This window comes from Castor canadensis, chromosome 12 (assembly GCF_047511655.1).
Source record: "Castor canadensis chromosome 12, mCasCan1.hap1v2, whole genome shotgun sequence".
In the NCBI taxonomy this organism is placed as follows: Eukaryota; Metazoa; Chordata; class Mammalia; order Rodentia; family Castoridae; genus Castor; species Castor canadensis.
This window is the reverse complement of record NC_133397.1, coordinates 120,087,590-120,108,036: the sequence shown is the minus strand read 5'-3', so window position 1 is coordinate 120,108,036 and position 20,447 is coordinate 120,087,590. Positions and strand designations below refer to the sequence as shown.

Here is a 20,447-nt window from a genome sequence, read left to right as displayed (position 1 = left end):
TTAGACAAGGTGTTTCTGTGTAGTGTAGTGTGTCCTCTCCCTAAGGATTCTCCTGCTTTAGCCTCCAGAATGTTGGAATTATAGCCATGCCACACCATAGCTAGTGGTTTCCTAAACTTTAATGCGGATTTTTAAATAACTAAAACTTTGGTGTGGGGGAAGAAAAGAGATAATTGATTATACTAGGTTTTTTTGGAAAGGGAAAATTACCAGTGTGTGCAGATAGTTTTTAAAGCAATATTTTGAGTATGAATTCAGTTAGCTCTAATTGTAATTTTCCTTCTATCAGACAACATGAGAAATGAGATTTAACACTAATTAAATAATGCATGAATAATGAGTGTATATATGTGTATATATATATATATGTATATATATATATTGCACACACACATACATATATGGCCAGATGGTTGAAAAAGTCAATATTCCTTCAATATGAAAATCCTTAAGTTCTAAAAGGCTGTTTAGATTGTTCAGAGATTTTAGGGATGTTCTTTATCTATTGAGTTAACATTGTTATTATTGAACTCATATTATGAATAAACAGTTTTATATTTTCTTCATGTTAACATTTACTTTGTAAAATGTGCTTTTCTTTTGCAGGATTATAAATAGTTGCTAGAAAGAACATTGGCAACTTCAAAGCAAAATGAAATTTCTTCTGTTACTTTCAGTCATTGGGCTCTGCTGGGCTCAGTATTCCCCAAATACTCAACATGGACAGACATCTATTGTCCATCTGTTTGAGTGGCGCTGGGCTGATATTGCTAAGGAATGTGAGAGATACTTATCTCTCCATGGATTTGGAGGTGTACAGGTAAGTATTACTCATAGTATAAATTTCATAGTTTACTGTTCTTATGGAAATGTTATATTAATCAGTTTTAGTGAACCTGGAGCAATATTTTAATTCACAGATCAGTACTCTAGAACAATTTTCTGAGGAAGAAAACATTCAGTATTATTGGCAACTTTATATTTTTCTTTAGGACATCAGCAGGACATCTCCAATGTGCTGTTAATATTTTCAAGTTTATTACAATGCAATGTGGCTTCGGATACAAAGATGCAAAAATAATTGTAGATTCTTGATTAGTTTCAAGAACATTTAATGATATAAAAGAAGCCATAATTAGAACTTACTAAGATGGTTTTATTTGCAGATTTCTCCACCCAATGAAAACATTGTAGTTAACAACCCTTCAAGACCTTGGTGGGAAAGATATCAACCAATTAGTTATAAAATATGCACAAGATCTGGAAATGAAGATGAATTCAGAGACATGGTGACTAGGTGCAACAACGTTGGTGTAAGTGAATTCAAGAGTACTTTAAAAATTTATGAAAAAAGTAATTTTCTTTTTCCTTTCTTGTCTTTTTGACCAGAAAGCTTTTCATATTTAAAAATATTTAAATTTCTCTTCCTACTTCAGCTACAACTCAAAATGAACTCATGTTCAACTTTTGTAAGTTCTTGTGTATGTATCATTTATCTGCTAAACAAGACAAACTTTAAGGTTTAGGGAATAGTTTACTTATCAAGCAAAACCTTGACTTTGAACTGTTATAACTATACACATTTCCTACTAACACTTTTCTGGTGATTATGTTATAATAGTTGCTGTCATTTTCATGTGTGATTTTGTGTCCACCCATTTTCCTGGGTTGTGTACTCTATCAATGTTTTTAATGGTAAATTGCTATTTTCTGCCTATATGGAAGATCACAATGACAAAGTCATATCCATATTCCTCACTCCAAATGCTCAGCAAAGAGTAGTGGCCAAATGCTCGGCTCTCCTTGTGACCCAACGAAATCTCAGAATCCAATGATCTCACCTGTTTCGACTGAGTCCTTCCTCTAAATTGACTTTTCATGTCTCCATAGTTATGGTACTTTCTGGTTTTCTCCATTTATTAGTTATGTAAATATTTGAATAACTAGCTAGGAAGATTGGAGGTCTTCATTTCACATTAGGTTCCTTTCATAGTTGACTTTTGGTCTTTTGGAAAGTAAAGTGATAAAATAGCAACGAAATATATTGAAGTTTTATTAAGAGACTATAGTTTAATCAACAATGCCCTATATTCCTTCCTAACTTCAAACTTTTGCTTTTCAGGTCCCTATTTATGTGGATGCTGTAATTAATAACATGTGTAATGAAGGTATGGGTGCAGGAACAAGCAGTACTTGTGGAAGTTACTTCAATGCTAAGAGGAGGGAGTTTCCTGCAGTTCCATACTCTGGTTTGGATTTTAATGATGGTAAATGTAGAGCTAAAAGTGGAAGCATTGAGACCTATAGTGATGCTGCTCAGGTAATGTTTTAAAAAGTATTTATCACAATAAGAACTACATATGCCTTTAACCATGAACATGCAGCTTATTGAACACCATTTTAAATACTGGTCTAGATTCTTCAGGAATACAGGTTTCCAGGACTAACTGCTTAAAAATAAGGCTCTCTGCTGGGTGTGGTGGAGCACACCTGTAATTCTAGCAGCCAGGAGGCAAAGACAGGAGGTTCTTGAGTTTAAGGTCAGATTTGACCACCCAAAACAAATGTCTCAAAAATACTGGAGAAGAGAGAGAGAGAGAGGAGAAAGAGAGAGAGAAAAAGAGATCTTGAAATCAATATTGAAAACTCATGGGGATTAGGATATAACTCAGTGGAAGAGCATTTGCTTCATTATGTGTAAAACCATGGATTCCATCCTCTGTACCATACACACAAAAGAAAGAAAGAGATTTCTACAATCAACTAAAAAGCTTATCTACTTTATTTGCTGTTATTCATTTATATAGTAGAAACTATTTCAAAATTTCATCCACAGTGGAATATAAATATCCCCAATGTTTTGTGTAAAGGCATTATGGAAATGTCTATTGATGAATAAATGAAGGAATCAATAGTCAAATTGATTCTAAGGTGAAAGATAATGTTTGATTGGTACAAAATGTTTTCCTCAACAGGTCAGAGATTGTCGTGTGATTGGTCTTCTTGATCTTGCACTGGGGAAAGATTACGTTCGTACCAAGGTTGCTGATTATATGAACCGTCTCATCGACATTGGAGTAGCGGGGTTCAGACTTGATGCTTCTAAGCACATGTGGCCTGGGGACATCAAGGCGGTTTTGGATAAACTGCATAATCTGAACAGAAATTGGTTCCCTGAAGGAAGCAGACCTTTCATTTTCCAAGAGGTACACACACATACCACACACACGTGCATATAAAATAATATCACTTTGTTAGTTAGAAATTAAGTGGTGGATTTATGTAAATATGCATTTTCTCTAAATTCATGGCCTAGTCACTTATATAGAGCAATAATCTTTAATTTCCTTTTATTCAGAGACAATATACTTAATTCCTTACCACAATAGGTTCAATAGAGGTGCAAAGGATTTCTCTAGGCTGCAGACTTCACTCTATGATTTATTGTATATCCCCCAAGACCATTATTGCAAGACAGAAAATCATATAAATGTTATTTTCTGAAGCCAGTTTATCTGAGTTTGTATCTTGGTTAAACTGCTATTAGCTGCATAAATTTTTAGGAAAATTGATTAAACCCTTGTGCACATTTTTTTTCAATGTAAAGAAAATTGTCACAGATAATGGTTATATCATTGTTTTCTTTGGACAACTAACTAAATGAATAATTGTTTGGTCTGAGAAATATTGATCAGATATAGTACTATCAGACATTGTTATTATCATTTATATGCAATATCAAATTCAGTCAGAATTCTTACAGGATGACAGGTCACTTTTTATTTGATTTCCCTCAACAATGGCTTCTATTTTTTTAAAATACTAATTTGTCCATTTGTACACTTTAATTTTATATGAACATGGAAATTTTCCCCTGGTTTTCCACCAGGTAATTGATCTGGGTGGTGAAGCAATTAAAAGTAGTGAGTACTTTGGAACTGGCCATGTGACAGAATTCAAATATGGTGCTAAACTGGGCAGAGTAATCCGTAAGTTGAATGGAGTGAAGATGGCTTCCTTAAGGTAAATAAGATATAATTAGTCATATTGCTCCAATATGTGTTATTTTCTTAGACTCTTTCTGTTTGGACAGCTCTCGAGAAACTGATTATTACTAATCAGTATTAGTGTTCTGTAAACAGTATTTAATCATCCTTTTCACTTGCAATGCCAGTTTTGAGGAAGGATTCTATAAACCCGACATAACCTAGAGATTTTAACCTATGTACAATACAGGCATGTTAGAATTTGGTGAAGTGTGACTATAAGCTCTTAAAGCTGAAAGGATCCTACCACTTATAAAATGCCTACAGTGTGGCTACACTGTGGGATTTATATCAAGTTATTAAAAATATTAAATTGTTTATATTACAGTTACATAGTATTGAAGCCTTATTTTAACCAAGTTTGTCATTGTGTATAATGTGACATGAATGTTGACTTTTGTGAATCCATCCAAATTACAGTATACTGAAACTTCTCAAACGTCTTTTTAAAAATTATAATAGAGGATATGGAATCTGAATGGAATATGAATAATCCATAAGTACATAACAAGCATGGAATGCATTTGTACATTACACACATGTACACACAAACAAATAGATACAATAAAAATACTGTGGAACAGACATTTGATCAGAGAATGTATCTGAGGATGCTATGTAAAAGGAGGTACAGATTTAGCTTACTCAATGTATTGTAAAAGAATACACATGTGCATATATAATTATTTTTCTGACAGGAACTGGGGAGAAGGTTGGGGTTTGATGCCTTCTGACAGAGCCCTTGTCTTTGTGGACAATTATGCCAGTCAACGTGGAAGTGGGCCTGGAGGAGCATCTGTTCTTACGTTCTGGGATGCTAGGTAGGAAACAAAGCTGTTTCTTTCTTTTTTTTTTTAACCTGCTTTTTTCATAATGTTACTAATCTTTTATCACATTGTAATCTTGTAACTTTCAGATTGTATAAAATGGCAGTTGGATTTATGCTTGCTCACCCATATGGATTAGCACAAGTAATGTCAAGCTACCACTGGCCGAGATATTTTAAGAATGGAAAAGTAAGTTTTAGAGTTACTCAAAATATATTTTTCTGAGAAAAAAAGAAAAGTTCTGTTTTAATTTCACATGAGATTATTACATTGAATATTTATTCATCAAGTGTTTATTTAAATTGTAAACTTGATGCCTAATTTTTTTAAAGACATTGATTTGAATAGCAATTTCAAAAAGGAACTGAGAAATAAGAACATAAATATATTTTAAAGACTAAGAATAGATTTTCTTTTTTAAACTGACGATTTCAGAGGTAGCATCTTATACCTAAAGGAGAAGTTCCTCTTCTCTACAAGTCAGACACTTACATTTACTTTTTTCTAGATTCCTTTCAATTTGTGAATCCCCTACTCCTCTGTCCACCAACTCATTCATTTGTAGGGTAGCATTAATATTTAGTATGCTAAGTTGACCCAGCTTCTGATTGGTATTCTGATGTCAGGAACCATGGATTATTTCCAATTTCCTTTATCCTATAACATCTCTACTTTACTATGTTAAAATTTTGTAGTTTGTACAAATAATGATTTGATACTGATAACCCTCCTACACTTACTATTTCTAATTTTAGAAATATCTTTAAAAGTTCTACCAATCAGAAAATAAAATGTTAAAACTTTGGTCAGTTTTTTAAAGAATATTAGGATGTGTTGGTAACTACATTTATCCAAAAGGCAATATAAAATTAATATTAATTTGGGAGTTATTATATTCAAAGCATTTTCACATACATGACTTACTTTTTATTGGAACCAAGCAAAAATAAACATATTATACAGATGAGAGAACTGCACAGAGAGAACCTATGTATTTTGACTAAGATTTTCAGGCTAGTTATATTGTAGTCTGTTTAAATGCTGGTGCTAGAGAAAAGGTTAGATCAAAAAGAATTAACCTAGAAGGTAACACCCACGCACAGGAAATCAATGTGAGTCAATGCCCTGTATAGCTATCCTTATCTCAACCAGCAAAAACCCTTGTTCCTTCCTATTATTGCTTATACTCTCTCTACAACAAAATTAGAAATAAGGGCAAAATACTTTCTGCTGGGTATTGGGGGGGGAGAGGGAGGGGGCCGAGTGGGTGGTAAGGGAGGGGGTGGGGGCAGTGGGGAGAAATGAACCAATCCTTATATGCACATATGAATAATAAAAGAAAAATGAAAAAAAAAATGCTGGTGCTACAGACACTAATATACTTTCACTTTCAATGACATTGAAGTGCTGTCAGTGACATTAAGAAGCCATTGCTTGGACAGAAAGGGATAGGCACTAGAGAACCAGAGTCTACAGGGATGAAAAGGATTCAGGAAAGAATATAAAAATACCATAACACTTGGATTCTAAATAAAGAAACTGCAGAAGCATAAGTTAAGCAGAACCAATTTGGTTTGATATAATGGAGAAGGAAGAGGCCAATGCATGTATGTTAAAAATCTGACTTTTTGCCGGGCACCAGTGACTCACTCCTGTTATCCTAGCTACTTATAAGTAGAAGCCACCCCTGGGCAAATAGGGGTTTGTGAGACTCTATCTCAAAAAAAATCTCATCACAAAAAAGGGCTGGGGGAGGAGTGGCTCAATGTGTAGGTTCTGAGTTCAAACTCCAGTATTGCAAAAAAAAAAATCTGACTTTTTACTTTTTATAATTAAGGATGTTAATGATTGGTTCGGGCCACCCAATAATAATGGAGTAATTAAAGAAGTAACCATTAATCCAGACTCTACTTGCGGCAATGGCTGGGTTTGTGAGCATAGATGGCGTCAAATAAGGTGGGAATGTTTATTTACAGATAATCCTCTAACAGGATTGTTAATCAAGTTTTTTAATGTCTTGAAGTTTAATGGTACCAGCATTTCATATGACATTGTGCTTTAGGAACATGGTTATCTTCAGAAACGTAGTTGATGGCCAGCCTTTTTCAAACTGGTGGGATAATGGTAGCAACCAAGTGGCCTTTGGAAGAGGAAACAGAGGATTCATTGTCTTTAACAATGATGACCGGTAAGTAGCTCTCAGTTAACAATCATCCTTTATGCTACTATAATGTTAGTTTATTCTTTTCCTTCCTTGATTATTTACTTTTTTTTTCAGTACTGCAATATTTATTTTCCCAGCTCTGTGTCTGAACTACTATTCTGTCTGCTCCTGTGGAATACAGCCTCCTCTGTCTCTGTGACAAACAATATTTTAAAACATGTGTAAGAAATATGCATCATGCTGTAATTTTTAACTTCTAGCCCAAGTTCTTTTTACCCTCTTGAAAAAAAGTTATTTTTGAAGAAATAATATCATTTACATTCTTAAAAGTTCATGATTTTCTTAAGTTTAGAAGTGGGCAAATTTAAAATATTTATGTTTACTGTGGGTAGTAATTTCATCTAAGGGTGCCAATTCCCTTTGGATGTTTTTACTGATATTCTTTAAATTCAGTGGGTTTTTTTTTTTGCTACTATTTACCAGTGACTGGTAAAGCAATAGGTTTTTGGCACAATCACTTTTGGTCCTAAGAATGCTTTTACAGCAGTTCTAAGAATGCTTTTACATCAGTTCTCTGTGTTTGGATTTTTTTATAGTGAGAACTTGACCATTTAGAGTTTTACTGCACAAAGATATTTGTTTTAGAGACAGCCTGCATTCTTGCACTGTGTTGAATTTAAGCTTAATATTAATTTTATTTTTCAGGCCATTGTCATCCACTTTGCAAACTGGCCTCCCTGCTGGCATATATTGTGATGTCATTTCTGGAGATAAAGTTGATGGTTATTGCTCCGGAATTAAGATCTATGTTTCCAGTGATGGCAATGCTCAGTTTTCTATTAGTAATACTGCTGCAGACCCATTTATTGCAATTCATGTTGGATCAAGATTATAAAATGCAGATTAAACACATAGAGCAATAACCAAGTGTATTTTTCTTATATGCATATTAATTCTTATAATTCACTAACTCTTTTTTAATAAGGAAGAATGAAATCATGTGGTTTGAAGGTAAATGGATCATCTAGAGGACATAATGTTAAGTGGAGTAAGCCAGACTCAGAAAAACAAAGGCTACATATTTTCTCTCATGTGTGGGAAATAGACACAATATAAATATAAGCAATATTATGAAAAACAGGTTACACAAAGGGGAGATACTAACTGGAGAGGGATAGTAAAAGAAGGAAGTTAAGGTGAATGTGGGTGATTCATTTTCTATACAAGAATCAATGTAGAATTTTTATACTTATTGAAATCACAAGAAGAAGAATAAGGTAGAAAGGAGAAACATGGCATGAACCAATTCAAGTTATAATATATGTATACATGAAATGTTGCAAGGAAACTCTGTAGAGCTATCTTAAACAAACAAAAATACCCTTTTTCAAAAAAGGAGTACAGTAAGGTAAAAAGGGCCCTGTTTTCAGGTTGGTACCAGTAAGAGGTAGGAGGATATAAGGAAAGGATGAAGGAGGCTTAATGTAGTGGAAATACTATGTACTCCTATATGAAAATGGAAAAATTAAACCTGTTGAAACTATTCCAGAAATGGGGGGAGAAGGGGATAAAGAAGGGGAGAATGATGGAGGGGGTGAATTCAACTATAATATATTGTGAGAACTTTTGTAAATGTAACAGTGTACCTCCAGTAGAACAATAATATATGAAAAGAAAAATGAACAATTGGAAAATAAAAAAGTTGTAAGTAAGCAACTTGAAAAAGTTTTAAAAAGCATAAAAATCACATTAATTTATACAATCATAAGATAGCTATAACCAAGGTGTTACTATGTTTGAAAAGATTTACCTTAATCTGTTGTCAAAAGAATTTCTAACAATTCAGAGAGACATCCTGACAAATATGCTTTATTTCATTTATACCATTATCTACTATGTGCCTCTAATTTCTGTTTGCTGATAATTCTTCCATTGTGTTCCAATCAGAGAGTGAAGGATTAACGATGATTCTCATTCAGTCCTGTGGTTTTCATAAGAAGGGAATTTTTCAAATAAATGAGTTAAAAATAGAAGAAACTGAAATTATACCACCTAAAATTTCAATTATATTGAACTCCTTAGACTTTGTCTGTATTCTTTCCTCTCACTTTTTCAATTTTTTGATTTGTGCTGCATAGCTTTGTGTCCTTTCTTTTATCTGTAAAATGTATGTAGGGCTTTCTTGACACTATGTGCCCCAGTTTTCTTCTTAATCCTCTATTTATTCACCATCATGTTGACATTATATTGACTTTTCAGCTCTCTTATACATCATCTTATAACTCTTAGCTATTTTCTTATGCTTAAATAAGAAAATAGAAGTGATAACTTGAAAACTCTAACATCTTCTAACCTAACCCTTCATATATGTTGCTGTGAAGCAGATTCATTATACATTGGTTACCACTTCAACCCATTGCATGTTGGGCTGCAATTTCTACTATTTGATGAACCTCATGAAACAGAATGTATACACAAATAAGAAGTTGCATGAAACATGTTAATTATTTACTGAAAGGCAGCAAGGGACATCAGAAGCCTAGCATTTACGATGAGCCACACTCCCAAAGATCAGGAAAGCTAGTTGGTCATATGGAGCCTCATGTGTATCTGCCCCATTTGCTGCATAGGACAGGAACCCAAGAAAGAAGCCTGACTAGGTTGCATTACCCAGGAGTAACGGGATTCCCTGGACATCGTGTTCTTGGGTTGCAGAAAGAGTTTCAGTAGTTCCTCCCAATTCCTCCTTATGTCAGGATTTATTCACCACCCACTCCACAGTTTATGTTGAGAATGCCACCTGTGAAAGGGTGAGTTGGTCTATGACCACGAATTTTCTTTTTTTCTCTCATGACAAAAAACAAAACAATAAAACCCACTTCATTCTACAAAAGGCCGTTCCTCTCCTTGTGCGAATGACACCATGCCTTTTTATAGCTATGTTTGGTCACGTTTGTCCCCTCAGACTACATGCACTACAGTGATCTTTCATCTCATAACTCCATGTTTAGTTTTGATTGTGGCTTTTTCACCAAGGGTTCATGTGTTAGATGCTAGGACCCTATTGTTGCAATCTTAGAGACACAGGACTTTTAAAAGTTGTAGCCAAGTGGGAGGCGGTGAGGTTATTGAGGACGCTGCCCTGAAGAGGAATTAAGGCAGTTTTCATAGGATCTTGGTTAGCTCCCAACAGAGGAAATTTTTACAAAAGAGAGAGGCTGACTCCCTGTCTGGCTTCCTGTCTCACCTTGTCATTCCTATCACCTGTGCTGCCACCACAATGCCTTTCACCATGAGGCCCTCACCAGAGGCCAAACAAATGGAGCCACCTGATATTGGTCTTTCACCTTCCTAAACTGAGATTAATTAAAACTCTTTTGTTTATATATTACTTAACATCAGGTATTTTGTTATAGCAATGGAACATGGACTAATGTAATCCATAACCACCCCAATTTTCTCTTGGGTATAGTTCATTTCTCTGCCTTCTTTTCTAGCTAACCATTTGTTCTCATTTGCCTCCACATTCTCATTTCTCCTGTCTTTACTATGCAGCATCCATTATCAACATGTCACTCAACCTGTTCTTGTCAACATCATCGATGACACTTAGGTTACCAATTCAATGTACATTTCCATCCTCATTGCACTCTGCTTCACAGAAGTATTCAATAGTGTGGGCTACTCTCTCCATTCCTTAGATTGCTGTGATTCTACTTTTTCCTTACTGATTACTTTTAAATATTCTTTTCCTGAATCACATTCCTCTGTTCTACCTAAAACCTCATTGATATTTAATTTTCTCCTCTAGATGATTGCAGTCATCTCAATGGATTTGAACCATATCCTTGTGCATGGATAACTGCATCTCCATTGCAGAACCTTTCTTGGATTTCAACCCCACATTTTCAATAGATGCTTGTTACCCAATAATGTTCCATAGACATCTCATACATACCCAAATGAAACTACAAATTTTTTCTTACTAAATGTTTTACTACCTCTCTTTTCTTATCTCTTACTTAGAAGCCTAGGTTATTACTTTGATATTTGCAAGTTTCTGTCAACAACTTTCCCTATTCTATCCTATAGACCTTAGTATGTATTGATTTGCAAAAGGTGCTGTTATCAAAATGAAAAAACAAACCATATACTGGAGAAAATGTTTGCAAAGCATATATTTGATGATGACTGTATCCAAAATAAAGAAAAATGCTCAAAACTGAAGGATGAAAAAAACTCATAAACCTACACACAAAATGAACAACAAATTTGGACACTTAACATAACATTAATAAATGGCCAATCAGCATATTCATCATCATTAGTTATTAGACAATTGAAAAATAAAGTGTGAAAAATGAAAAAAAAGTGAGCTAGCATGACACACATAGTAAAACAGTATAAACAAATTCTGACAGCAGAAATAGTTATGAGGTATGTAGAACAATTAGAGCTCTAATACATTGCTTGTAAAAGTATAAAATATATAGCCACAGTACATAGCTATGGTATAATTACTCTGAAAAAACACTTTGGGCAGGCAAACACACTGAAATGTGACTCAGTCACCTCTCTTACATTCATCCAAGAGGAGCACAATAAAATTATATATAAGTGTTTATGGTTGCTTTATTCAGCCTTCAAAATGGAAACTTATACATCCTTCAACTACTGTGGTTCATCTACACTTCCTCAGTCTTGTGTTTGTGATTCTAAACCTTTTACATCTCCTTCTTACATTTGGAATTAGCTTGCAGATATTTATAACTTGCTGGGATTTTGATTGAGATCACATTGAGTGTTTAGATCAAGTTGTGAAGAACCGACATCTTGATAATATTGAATCTTTCTATCAATGTACATGAAATATTTCTCCATTTATTTGAATAAATCTTATCAGATTTATACCTCAATATTTAGCTTTGTGGGTGGTAAAATGCTAATTATTTTTAATTTTTAAATTAAAAATTAATTTTTAATTAATTTAAAAATTTTTGAATTAAAAATAAAAGTCAACATTGTTTGTATATTAGGAAACAAAAGTCTTTTTCATATTAATGTAGCATATAGCAACCTTGCTGTGATTGCCTTAATTCCAGGAGTCTTCTTGTCACTTTTAAAAAAGATGTTTTACATGAACAATTATATCATTTGCGAACAAACAATTTTCTGTCTTTCTTCCCCATCTTTATATCTTTTGTTTCCTTTTCTTATTATAACAGCTTCCAGTAAGATGCTGAAAAGGAATGGTGAGAAGAGCAGCCTTGCCTTATCTCTTGCCTTAGCAAGAAAGTTTCAAGTTTCTCACCATAAAGTATGAGGCTAGCTATAGGGTTTTTACAGATGCACTTTATGAACTTGAATTTATTTAATTTTAGCCAAAACTGGGGAGAGAGAAAATCTCAACACATCTATCTCTGTCTTGCACATATCAGTGTCAAAACTTACAGAAAAGCTGAAAAAAAGAGGACAGGAAATATGCATGTGTAGATTTAACTATGGGCTCCAGATCCCAGGACTTAGAGACCAAGTCTCCATATGCCAGGATTCAGGGATATTTTCACTCCAGCGTGGTATTGCCTGTAGGGAGCTGGAACTGAAAAGATAATGTTTGAAATTGATTCTAAACTCCAGGATCCACTATAGAAAGAGAGTTGTTGAACTGAAAGCTATATTTTCATGAGCTAGTTATGAAATAACTAATAACTAATAACTAATAACTAATATGTCTATTAACATAGACATATTTATGTCTTTCCTCAATGTTGGAATTCATTGAATAACAATAAACTTATCATCTCTAAATCCCTTGAGGTATCTTGGTCATCATGACCAGAACATCCATAAGTTTTCTGTGCCATTTCAGTCTTGATTACCCAAATCAGCATAACTCAGACAATACATTACACTTCATACAATACTGTATATTTTAAGTAATGAATAAGAAAGATTCAAAGAGGCTGTGGAATTGAAAAGATCAGCAATGGAAGCAAATGCAGAGAGCACATACTATTGCAGAAGCTCACTGCAAGTGGCCTGTTAACAGATTAAGGAACCCAGCCCTAGTGTTACTAAGACTCAAAGTGTCAGGCACATGTCCACGTGGCAGGAATTTTGAATGTGATTTTGGAGTGTCATGGTCAGGAGAAATAATGCTTGAGCTGAAACCTGGGGACAGATGTAAATTCTTTCTTGAGCTATTTCCTGGGCAACTATCCTGACAGGTGGCTGAGTCAGCATGTCATGCCATCATCATGGGGAGGTATTTCCTTTGTAGTCTCAGGTGAGTGTTCATAGCCAGTGTGATTGATCAGTTCATGTGTCTGGGTTTTCTGACACGATCTGAAATATTTACAAGTAGAATTCTTTATTGGCATGAATAAATTGTCACTTTGTGCTAGCAGATGGTTGAGTATTTACTTACATAAATAAAATATAAAGTCAATCTATTTTGGAACTTTCGCTCAAAATTGAATAACTCATGGCAAACTGGTGCTTTCTAAAGCGGAATAACTCAGGACAAGCAAAAGTCTGAAAACTGCCGTTTTATGTAACACAGAGTAACTCATGGCAGGACACAACCTACTCTCCACTATTTTATCCTCTATTCCAGAGAGCAGGACCCAGTAGCTCTGCAGTGAGAGAAACTACACATTGTTCTTTTTACAGGATGCTTTGAAGAGGACGGTGACCTAAGTTTAAGAAGTAGAATCCAAGTTTAATTTCCAATAATAAGAATGTGTTACTTACTGTGACAAAATCCCTTGGAAAACAAATTAGTGGGAGCAAGTATTTATTTTGGCTGGTGGTTTCAGAAGTTTCAGTCCATGGTCAGCTTTCTTCCTTGCTTTTAGGCTGTGTTGATGCAGAACATTACAGTGGGGAAAGAATGCAGTGGAAAAAAGGTACTCACTACATCATGGCTAGGAAGCAGAGAGGGAGAGATAAGAAGGGGCGAGGAAGTAGATATATCTTTCAAGTCATGCCTACAGTGACCTACTTCTTCCAAAATGGCCCTATTTCCTAATATCCCATTCAGTATGAACTCATTAACGGATTAAAACGTTGATAAAAGAGTCACCTACATGACCCAATCACCTCTCAATAGGGGCATGACCTGGAGATCAAGCTTTCAATACATGAGCCTTTTGGGCAGGCACTTTATATGCAAACCCTGATATCCTATCTCTGTCTCCCAAAGTCTAAAATATTAAGGAAATGTCATATAGGAACATGCTTGAATGATGATGTGTTTGTTGGCTTCCATCACTGTGAAAACATACCTGGGAAAATGAATTAAGGGAGGAAGGATTTATTTTGGGCTTATGGGTTTAGACATTTTAGTCCATGGTGAGCCTGGCCCACTGCTTCTGGCCTGAAGTGAGGCAAAACATCACGGTGGCACAAACATATGCCAATTTTCCTGCTCACCTCATGGGCAGCAATAAGGCAGAGGGACAGGGTATATTTTTCTAGGACATGTTCCCAGTGATATCTACTCCCACCTCCCACTATCTCTCAATAATGCCATCAACGGGTTAGTCCACTGATGAATCATTTGATCCTGAAGAATGATTGCATAATGGTGCATCAGTGTGTGATTTATGATGTTTTCCAAAGAAATTTCTTATGTTCTTAACATATGCTGGTATAGATGCTAAATTTTGGGGAACAATAACCTATGCTTGTATAATAAACTCAATATGACCATTCCTGGACCACTTTCTTGTTTATATAGTACCTGATATGGAATATGTGTCTCCATTGTGTGTGTTTGTGTGTGTGTGTGTGTGCGTGTGTTTCTCTATTTCTCTGAAATTCTTTTGCTAATTGTATATACAGTCTATCATACCCAGGTTCTATGAAAGTGTATTTGATCTGGCAAACTTCCAGTTTCGCAAGAAAAATATTTGTGTTTAAAATTGTGTTATTATACATATTTCTTTCTTGGTTTCTGGGAGGGAAATTGCCTTCCTCTGGAAGTCATTTTTATTTTGTGGGTTATATTCCTAGAATGGTCTTTGTGTCACAGGTCTGTTGTAATTATACTTTATCAATTGTGGTATGTAATTTTGCCAGTTTTCTTTTGTGGTGTGTAATTTTGTCTTGGTATATAGTTTGTCCCAGATGTATTTGGGCTGTTGATTGTTACACAAGAAAAATTTTCTGGTCTTCTTTAGTAAGCACTGATACGGAAGTAATTTAGTCATGAATTTTATTTTCTGTGACCTGGATTGTTCTGATGACATTTTAAATGTTTTTAATAAACATATTACATTCATGCCTCAAAACCCATGAATGCATTTATAAATGAGATTTTTAGATGTTCTGGTGTACCTATTGTTCAGTTTCCTTATCTTATTTGTTGCTGGTATCTCAAATCGGATTGAATATACATTTATCTGGTTATATATCATTTCTATGATTGCTCATTTCTTTGTATTCTTAAATGCTTGATTGAGATCTGGCCACTTTAAATTATCTCTAAATTTTGTGGGGTCACGGTAATCTCAGTAAGGGATCACTGCTGTCCAGCTTGCTACTCTCCCTTCCCATAATCACAGGACTTGGTTTGGGGGCAGTTGTGAGCCTTAGTAACTCATGATTTAAATCTGGGCTTTCTTCTAAAGATGAGTTTCAATTAATTTCAGAACCATTTAGGATTATAGTATTTGCTCCCATATCCCTGACATGTACTAGCCAATCACCTTCCATGGCTTTTATTTGCATGAAGTTTGCCCTAAACTTCTGCAAATTTGCTGTAACATATTCTCTATCTTTGGCTCTTCTTTGAGGCCTTCCTTGCCCATAGTTATAATCTACTACTGTTTTTCTGGTTATATAGTTGTTCATGCCACATAGATCCTCTCCCAAGGATGATAACAATCTCCTTGAGCCTCAGGATGGAGTTCCTGGCATCCTAGGTAGGGGCTAATTCATTGGCTTGTCAATCTTATGTTATTTGAAGATTTATTTCTCTTAAATATTTTAAGTACTGACTGTTTGCCCTTGTGACTGTCCTTAATATTTGTTACAGTCTTCTTAACAATATTGCACTTGTGTCTTCTCTTGTTGCTCAGTGTATTAGTGGGCTTACCTTATTAGGATGGGGTCTTTTAAATCTAATTTTGTATCATCTGGGACTGTTGCTGTTAACTTTTTTCTAACTTTTTGCATCAATTCCCAGATGTGCTTGCCATTTAAGGACATGTATTTTTTGTTAATCCACTCCTTATTTTTCTTCCCAGAACTAATATTTCTAGTTAAATTTCTTGCCCACTCAGGTCTTTTCTCAGTATAGTAGAACTCAGTAATCCAACCTGCTTACTGCTTACAAGTAATCATAGACATGTGATCTGATATTTACTTCACTTTCTTCTTTAGCTTGTCAAGTCCTCCTGAAAATGAGACCCTCCATGGTGTGGGCAATAGCATTCCTATCTCTCTAAATTTTGGCTCTTGATCTGCCTAGATGAAGGTGTGTCAATTTCCAGCAGTTATGACAGACATAACCCTGAATAATTTTCACTGAAGTATGAGCCATACCTTAGCTTAGGAGAGCAAGCTTTCAGTCTTTTCTCAGGGGAAGGGAAGTAAAGTTTTTGTATCAGAAATAGCTTAATTTATTAGCAAATGATTCATACATTTTCAAATATTTTGCTAGTGATCTCTTTGGTCATTGGATTTCTTCTTAACAAATGACATCCAGATGACTGCAGGGTTGTTGTGAGCATGCTATGTAATTGACACAGATGTACACAATTTGTGTCTTTCTTCAGTGTCAAAATTTATTGAATGAAAACTATTTCACAAGTTACATCAGTTTCATTTGGTTTAAGTCACTGAGTACTCTTCATTTAGCTTGGTGATCATGATGATAGCAATACCTACTTCTTTATTCCATTCCAATATTAACTACTAAAGTCAATGATACTCAGATCATACATTATACTTCACATGATATATAGATTCAGAACAGTTACAAAAGGATTAAAGAGGCTGAAGGATTTAAAGAGTCAGAACTGAAAACAAAGACAGAGTACACTCTGGTGCAGAAGGTCACTGCAAATGGCTGGATAGCAGACTAAGGAACCTAGCCTCAGGGCTGCCAAGGCACAGAGCTGGCAGGCATAGATTAGGATGGCAAATGCTTTGGAGTGTCAGCTTTAAGTGGACCATGTCTCTTAGCGGAAGATACCATGCTTGAGCTGAAACCCAAAACAGGTGGAATTTCTTCCTCTGGCAATTTTCCTGGGAAAGTCTCCCAACATGTACTCCGAGATGTCAATGTTCTGTGTCCTTATCTATGGGTGCTCTTCTTTTATAGTCAGGTTATAACTGATAAATTGATGAGCTCATATATCTAGTGTTTCTGATATGATGTGAAATATTCACAGAAACAATTTTTATTGGCATGAATATATTATTCATCAGTTTGTGCCTTGGCATGTGCTGGCAGATGGTGTTTGCTTACTTGTATACACAAGACATAGAATCATTCTATTCTGGCAGTTGCAATCCAAATGGAGTAACTCATGGCAAAGTGCTACTTTATAAAATGAAATCACTAAGAGTAAGATGTGGCCTGAAAGCTGAAAGCTGAAAGGTGCTGTTTGTTAAAAATAGAGTAACTCAGCGGGGCACAGCTTGCTTTCCATACATACTACTAATATTAAACAAAATGAAGCTTAGATAGAAAAAAATTAAGATGGAAAACATGGGAGACAGTTTAAGAGATTTCATATTGAATGAACATTTTTAAAAAATGTTTTTATTACTATATTATTGTTGTACTGGGGGTACATTGTGACATTTACAAAAGTTTTTACAATGTATCTTAGTTAAATTCTCCCTATTCATCATTCTCCTTTATCCCTCCTCCCACCACTTTTAGAATAGTTTTGACAGGTCTTAGTATTCCATTTTCATATATGTGTACATAATATTTCACTGTCCTACACCCTTTCCTTATATCCTCCCCACTCTCACTGGTACCAACCTCTAGACAGGAACTGTTTTACCTTCCTGTTCTTCGTTTTTGAGAAAAAAGCCAATTTTTTTGTTTAAGATATCTATAGAGTTTCATTATGACATTTCCATGTATGTATATATGTACTGCATTCTGAATTAGTTCATTCCCTACATTTTTCTCCTTTCTACTGTAGTCCTTTTCTTATGGTGAGTTCAAGAGGTTTAAAACTTCTATATTCATTCTTGTATAGAAAGTACATCAACCATATTATCTTCTTAACTTCCTTTTACTCTTCAAAGGGCTGAATGAGAATGACTTTTATAATTTTATAAATAATTTTATAATTTTAAACAAGAGCAAATTAGACAAGTAATAAAATTTCCCCTCAAGACATATTCATCAAAGGAAATAGTAATGAAAAAAATTGACATTCTGAGTAACTGCAGACAGAATATCTAAGATATAAGAGGAAAGAAGTAGAAAGAAGGGGCAAATATCTGGGTAAATATATATTAGCATAGTTTATTTCAGAACACTATCTTGCAGGATTACATATATGAGAGAAGTTTCAAACATGAAAACAATGTCTATAGCTAGATTAGAATGAATAGCACTGATTTGTTCTAAGGTCACTTTGTTTTCTCTGGCAAAGGGCATAGGAGCTTTCTTTGGACTGTTAAAATCTGCATGATACAATTCTCATTAACAGCATAAAAACAGAATGCATATATTTACTCTGGCAATAAGCAAAAATAAGTTAATAAAAATAATGTGAAAGAATGCAAAAATAAAAAGTGACACAATAAGATAGTGGACTTAAACACAAACATATTAATAATTTCACACAGTGTAAACAGAATAATTATTTCCTTTAAAAGATAAGCACTTTTGGACATGATTTTAAAGATGGTATTAGAAAATTATAAAAGTAAAAGGCTGGAGCAAAATAATCTGTGAGAACTGTGATCAAAGAAAGGCTAGTATAGCTTTATTAGCACTGGACGAAATAAATTTAAGACCAAATGAATAACCAAGATAAATTATTATACTTTATAATTTAAAATCTTTGGCTCTCTGGATAGAAAATCAACAATTTCAAATTGTTTACTAGCCTTTTAATTCATGTTTTAAATAGATAATGCAGAAAAACACAATACTAAGAAATAAAGGTAATTTCACAGTTACAGTGGAGATATTTAAACTATCAATCTTAGTAGTTCTTAAAACAAGTCGAATTGAAGAGTTTTAATTACCTTGATCAAAGAAAAAAAAGAGAGCATGTTCTTTTCACAATTGTCTACATACAAGGTCAAAAATTGACTTTTTAAAAGATTAGAACAGTACAGAATATATTAATTGGACTAAGACCATATAGTAGACTTTTACTAATAATATCTTATTTAGCCAGTTTCCACTAAACATTTATTTCCAAAGAAAGGTTTTAATGAACATTTATGTGCATGTATTCCTGTATGTATAGATGAATATTTCTGTAGGCTAGCTAAGTATAAGTGGAATCACAGAACATTTTAAATTTCAATGTTATGCGAAGTTGCCCTTACAAAGTCACCAGTGTGTAAAACTTATCAAGGCTCTCATGTTTGCCTTTGTTTTAGATGAACAATGACTTCTTACTTTAATTGGAACTTCCCATGTTGCTAGCAAGACCTTTTATGCTTTTTGGCCACTTGAGGTTCTTGAGATTTGCCTAGTTATTATTTTCCTTTCTATTTCGCACCTAGAATTTTTTTCTTACTAATGACTACTTGACTTCTTAATGACTACTCATTATTCTTGTATTCATATTATACTTCCTTATATCTTGCAAATATGTTTGTCCAGCCTATAATTTGTTAGTTGAATGGTTTTTCTAGTAGAAATTTAAGGAATTACTAGTATTGGGATACAAGAACAAAGGTATCCCTGCATAATTATTTCTAGTCAACTATTTTTTGTCAAAAGTTATGCTTCTTTCAAAAATGGTTATTTACGTATATGCCACAAGTCTCATTCTTAGATCTTATTTTTGCATCAGTAAAATAACAAGATTAGATTTATGTTAGTGGCTTTAAATAAGAGAAAACCAAATTTCTTAAACAAAATTTAATAAAGAAACACAAAATATAAAAACAATGTATTAGTGATTGGCTTTTTAATCTTAAAAATTTTTTAATAATATATTTTAAAATTCTTGACTGGGGGTGTAGCTCAGTGATAGAGCCCTTGCCTAGCATGTGGAAAGCCCCGGTTTAATTCTCAGCACCACCAAAATCAATTAATCAAGTAAGAAAGCAATGAGAAATCTCTCAGGTTACTTAGAACTGAAAGTATAGAAACCAGTAAAATAATTTCCTCTGATATTCTTGCTCATTGTTATCATTTTCTAATGCTATGACTTATTCTTCCCTTGCCTTTCCATATCCATGGAAAAGGAA

General features: G+C 34.2%; 1 protein-coding gene across 2 annotated transcripts in view; it reads left to right on the top strand.

Moving 5' to 3' along the window:
- Positions 1-20,447, top strand: part of LOC109698189 (pancreatic alpha-amylase-like) — a 49,215-nt gene that overhangs the window by 26,908 nt on the left and 1,860 nt on the right. The window contains exons 2-11 of one of the 2 annotated variants that reach the window (XM_020182215.2): positions 607-820; positions 1,167-1,313; positions 2,123-2,320; positions 2,976-3,206; positions 3,890-4,023; positions 4,745-4,867; positions 4,963-5,062; positions 6,711-6,829; positions 6,936-7,061; positions 7,743-8,550. In XM_020182215.2, the coding sequence (XP_020037804.1) occupies positions 653-820; positions 1,167-1,313; positions 2,123-2,320; positions 2,976-3,206; positions 3,890-4,023; positions 4,745-4,867; positions 4,963-5,062; positions 6,711-6,829; positions 6,936-7,061; positions 7,743-7,932 (1,536 nt within the window). In that variant the 5' untranslated portion in view covers positions 607-652 and the 3' untranslated portion in view covers positions 7,933-8,550. Of the gene's footprint in view, positions 1-606; positions 821-1,166; positions 1,314-2,122; positions 2,321-2,975; positions 3,207-3,889; positions 4,024-4,744; positions 4,868-4,962; positions 5,063-6,710; positions 6,830-6,935; positions 7,062-7,742; positions 8,551-20,447 lie in introns of those variants that run through there. The other variant, XM_074050881.1, reaches the window with a different exon arrangement.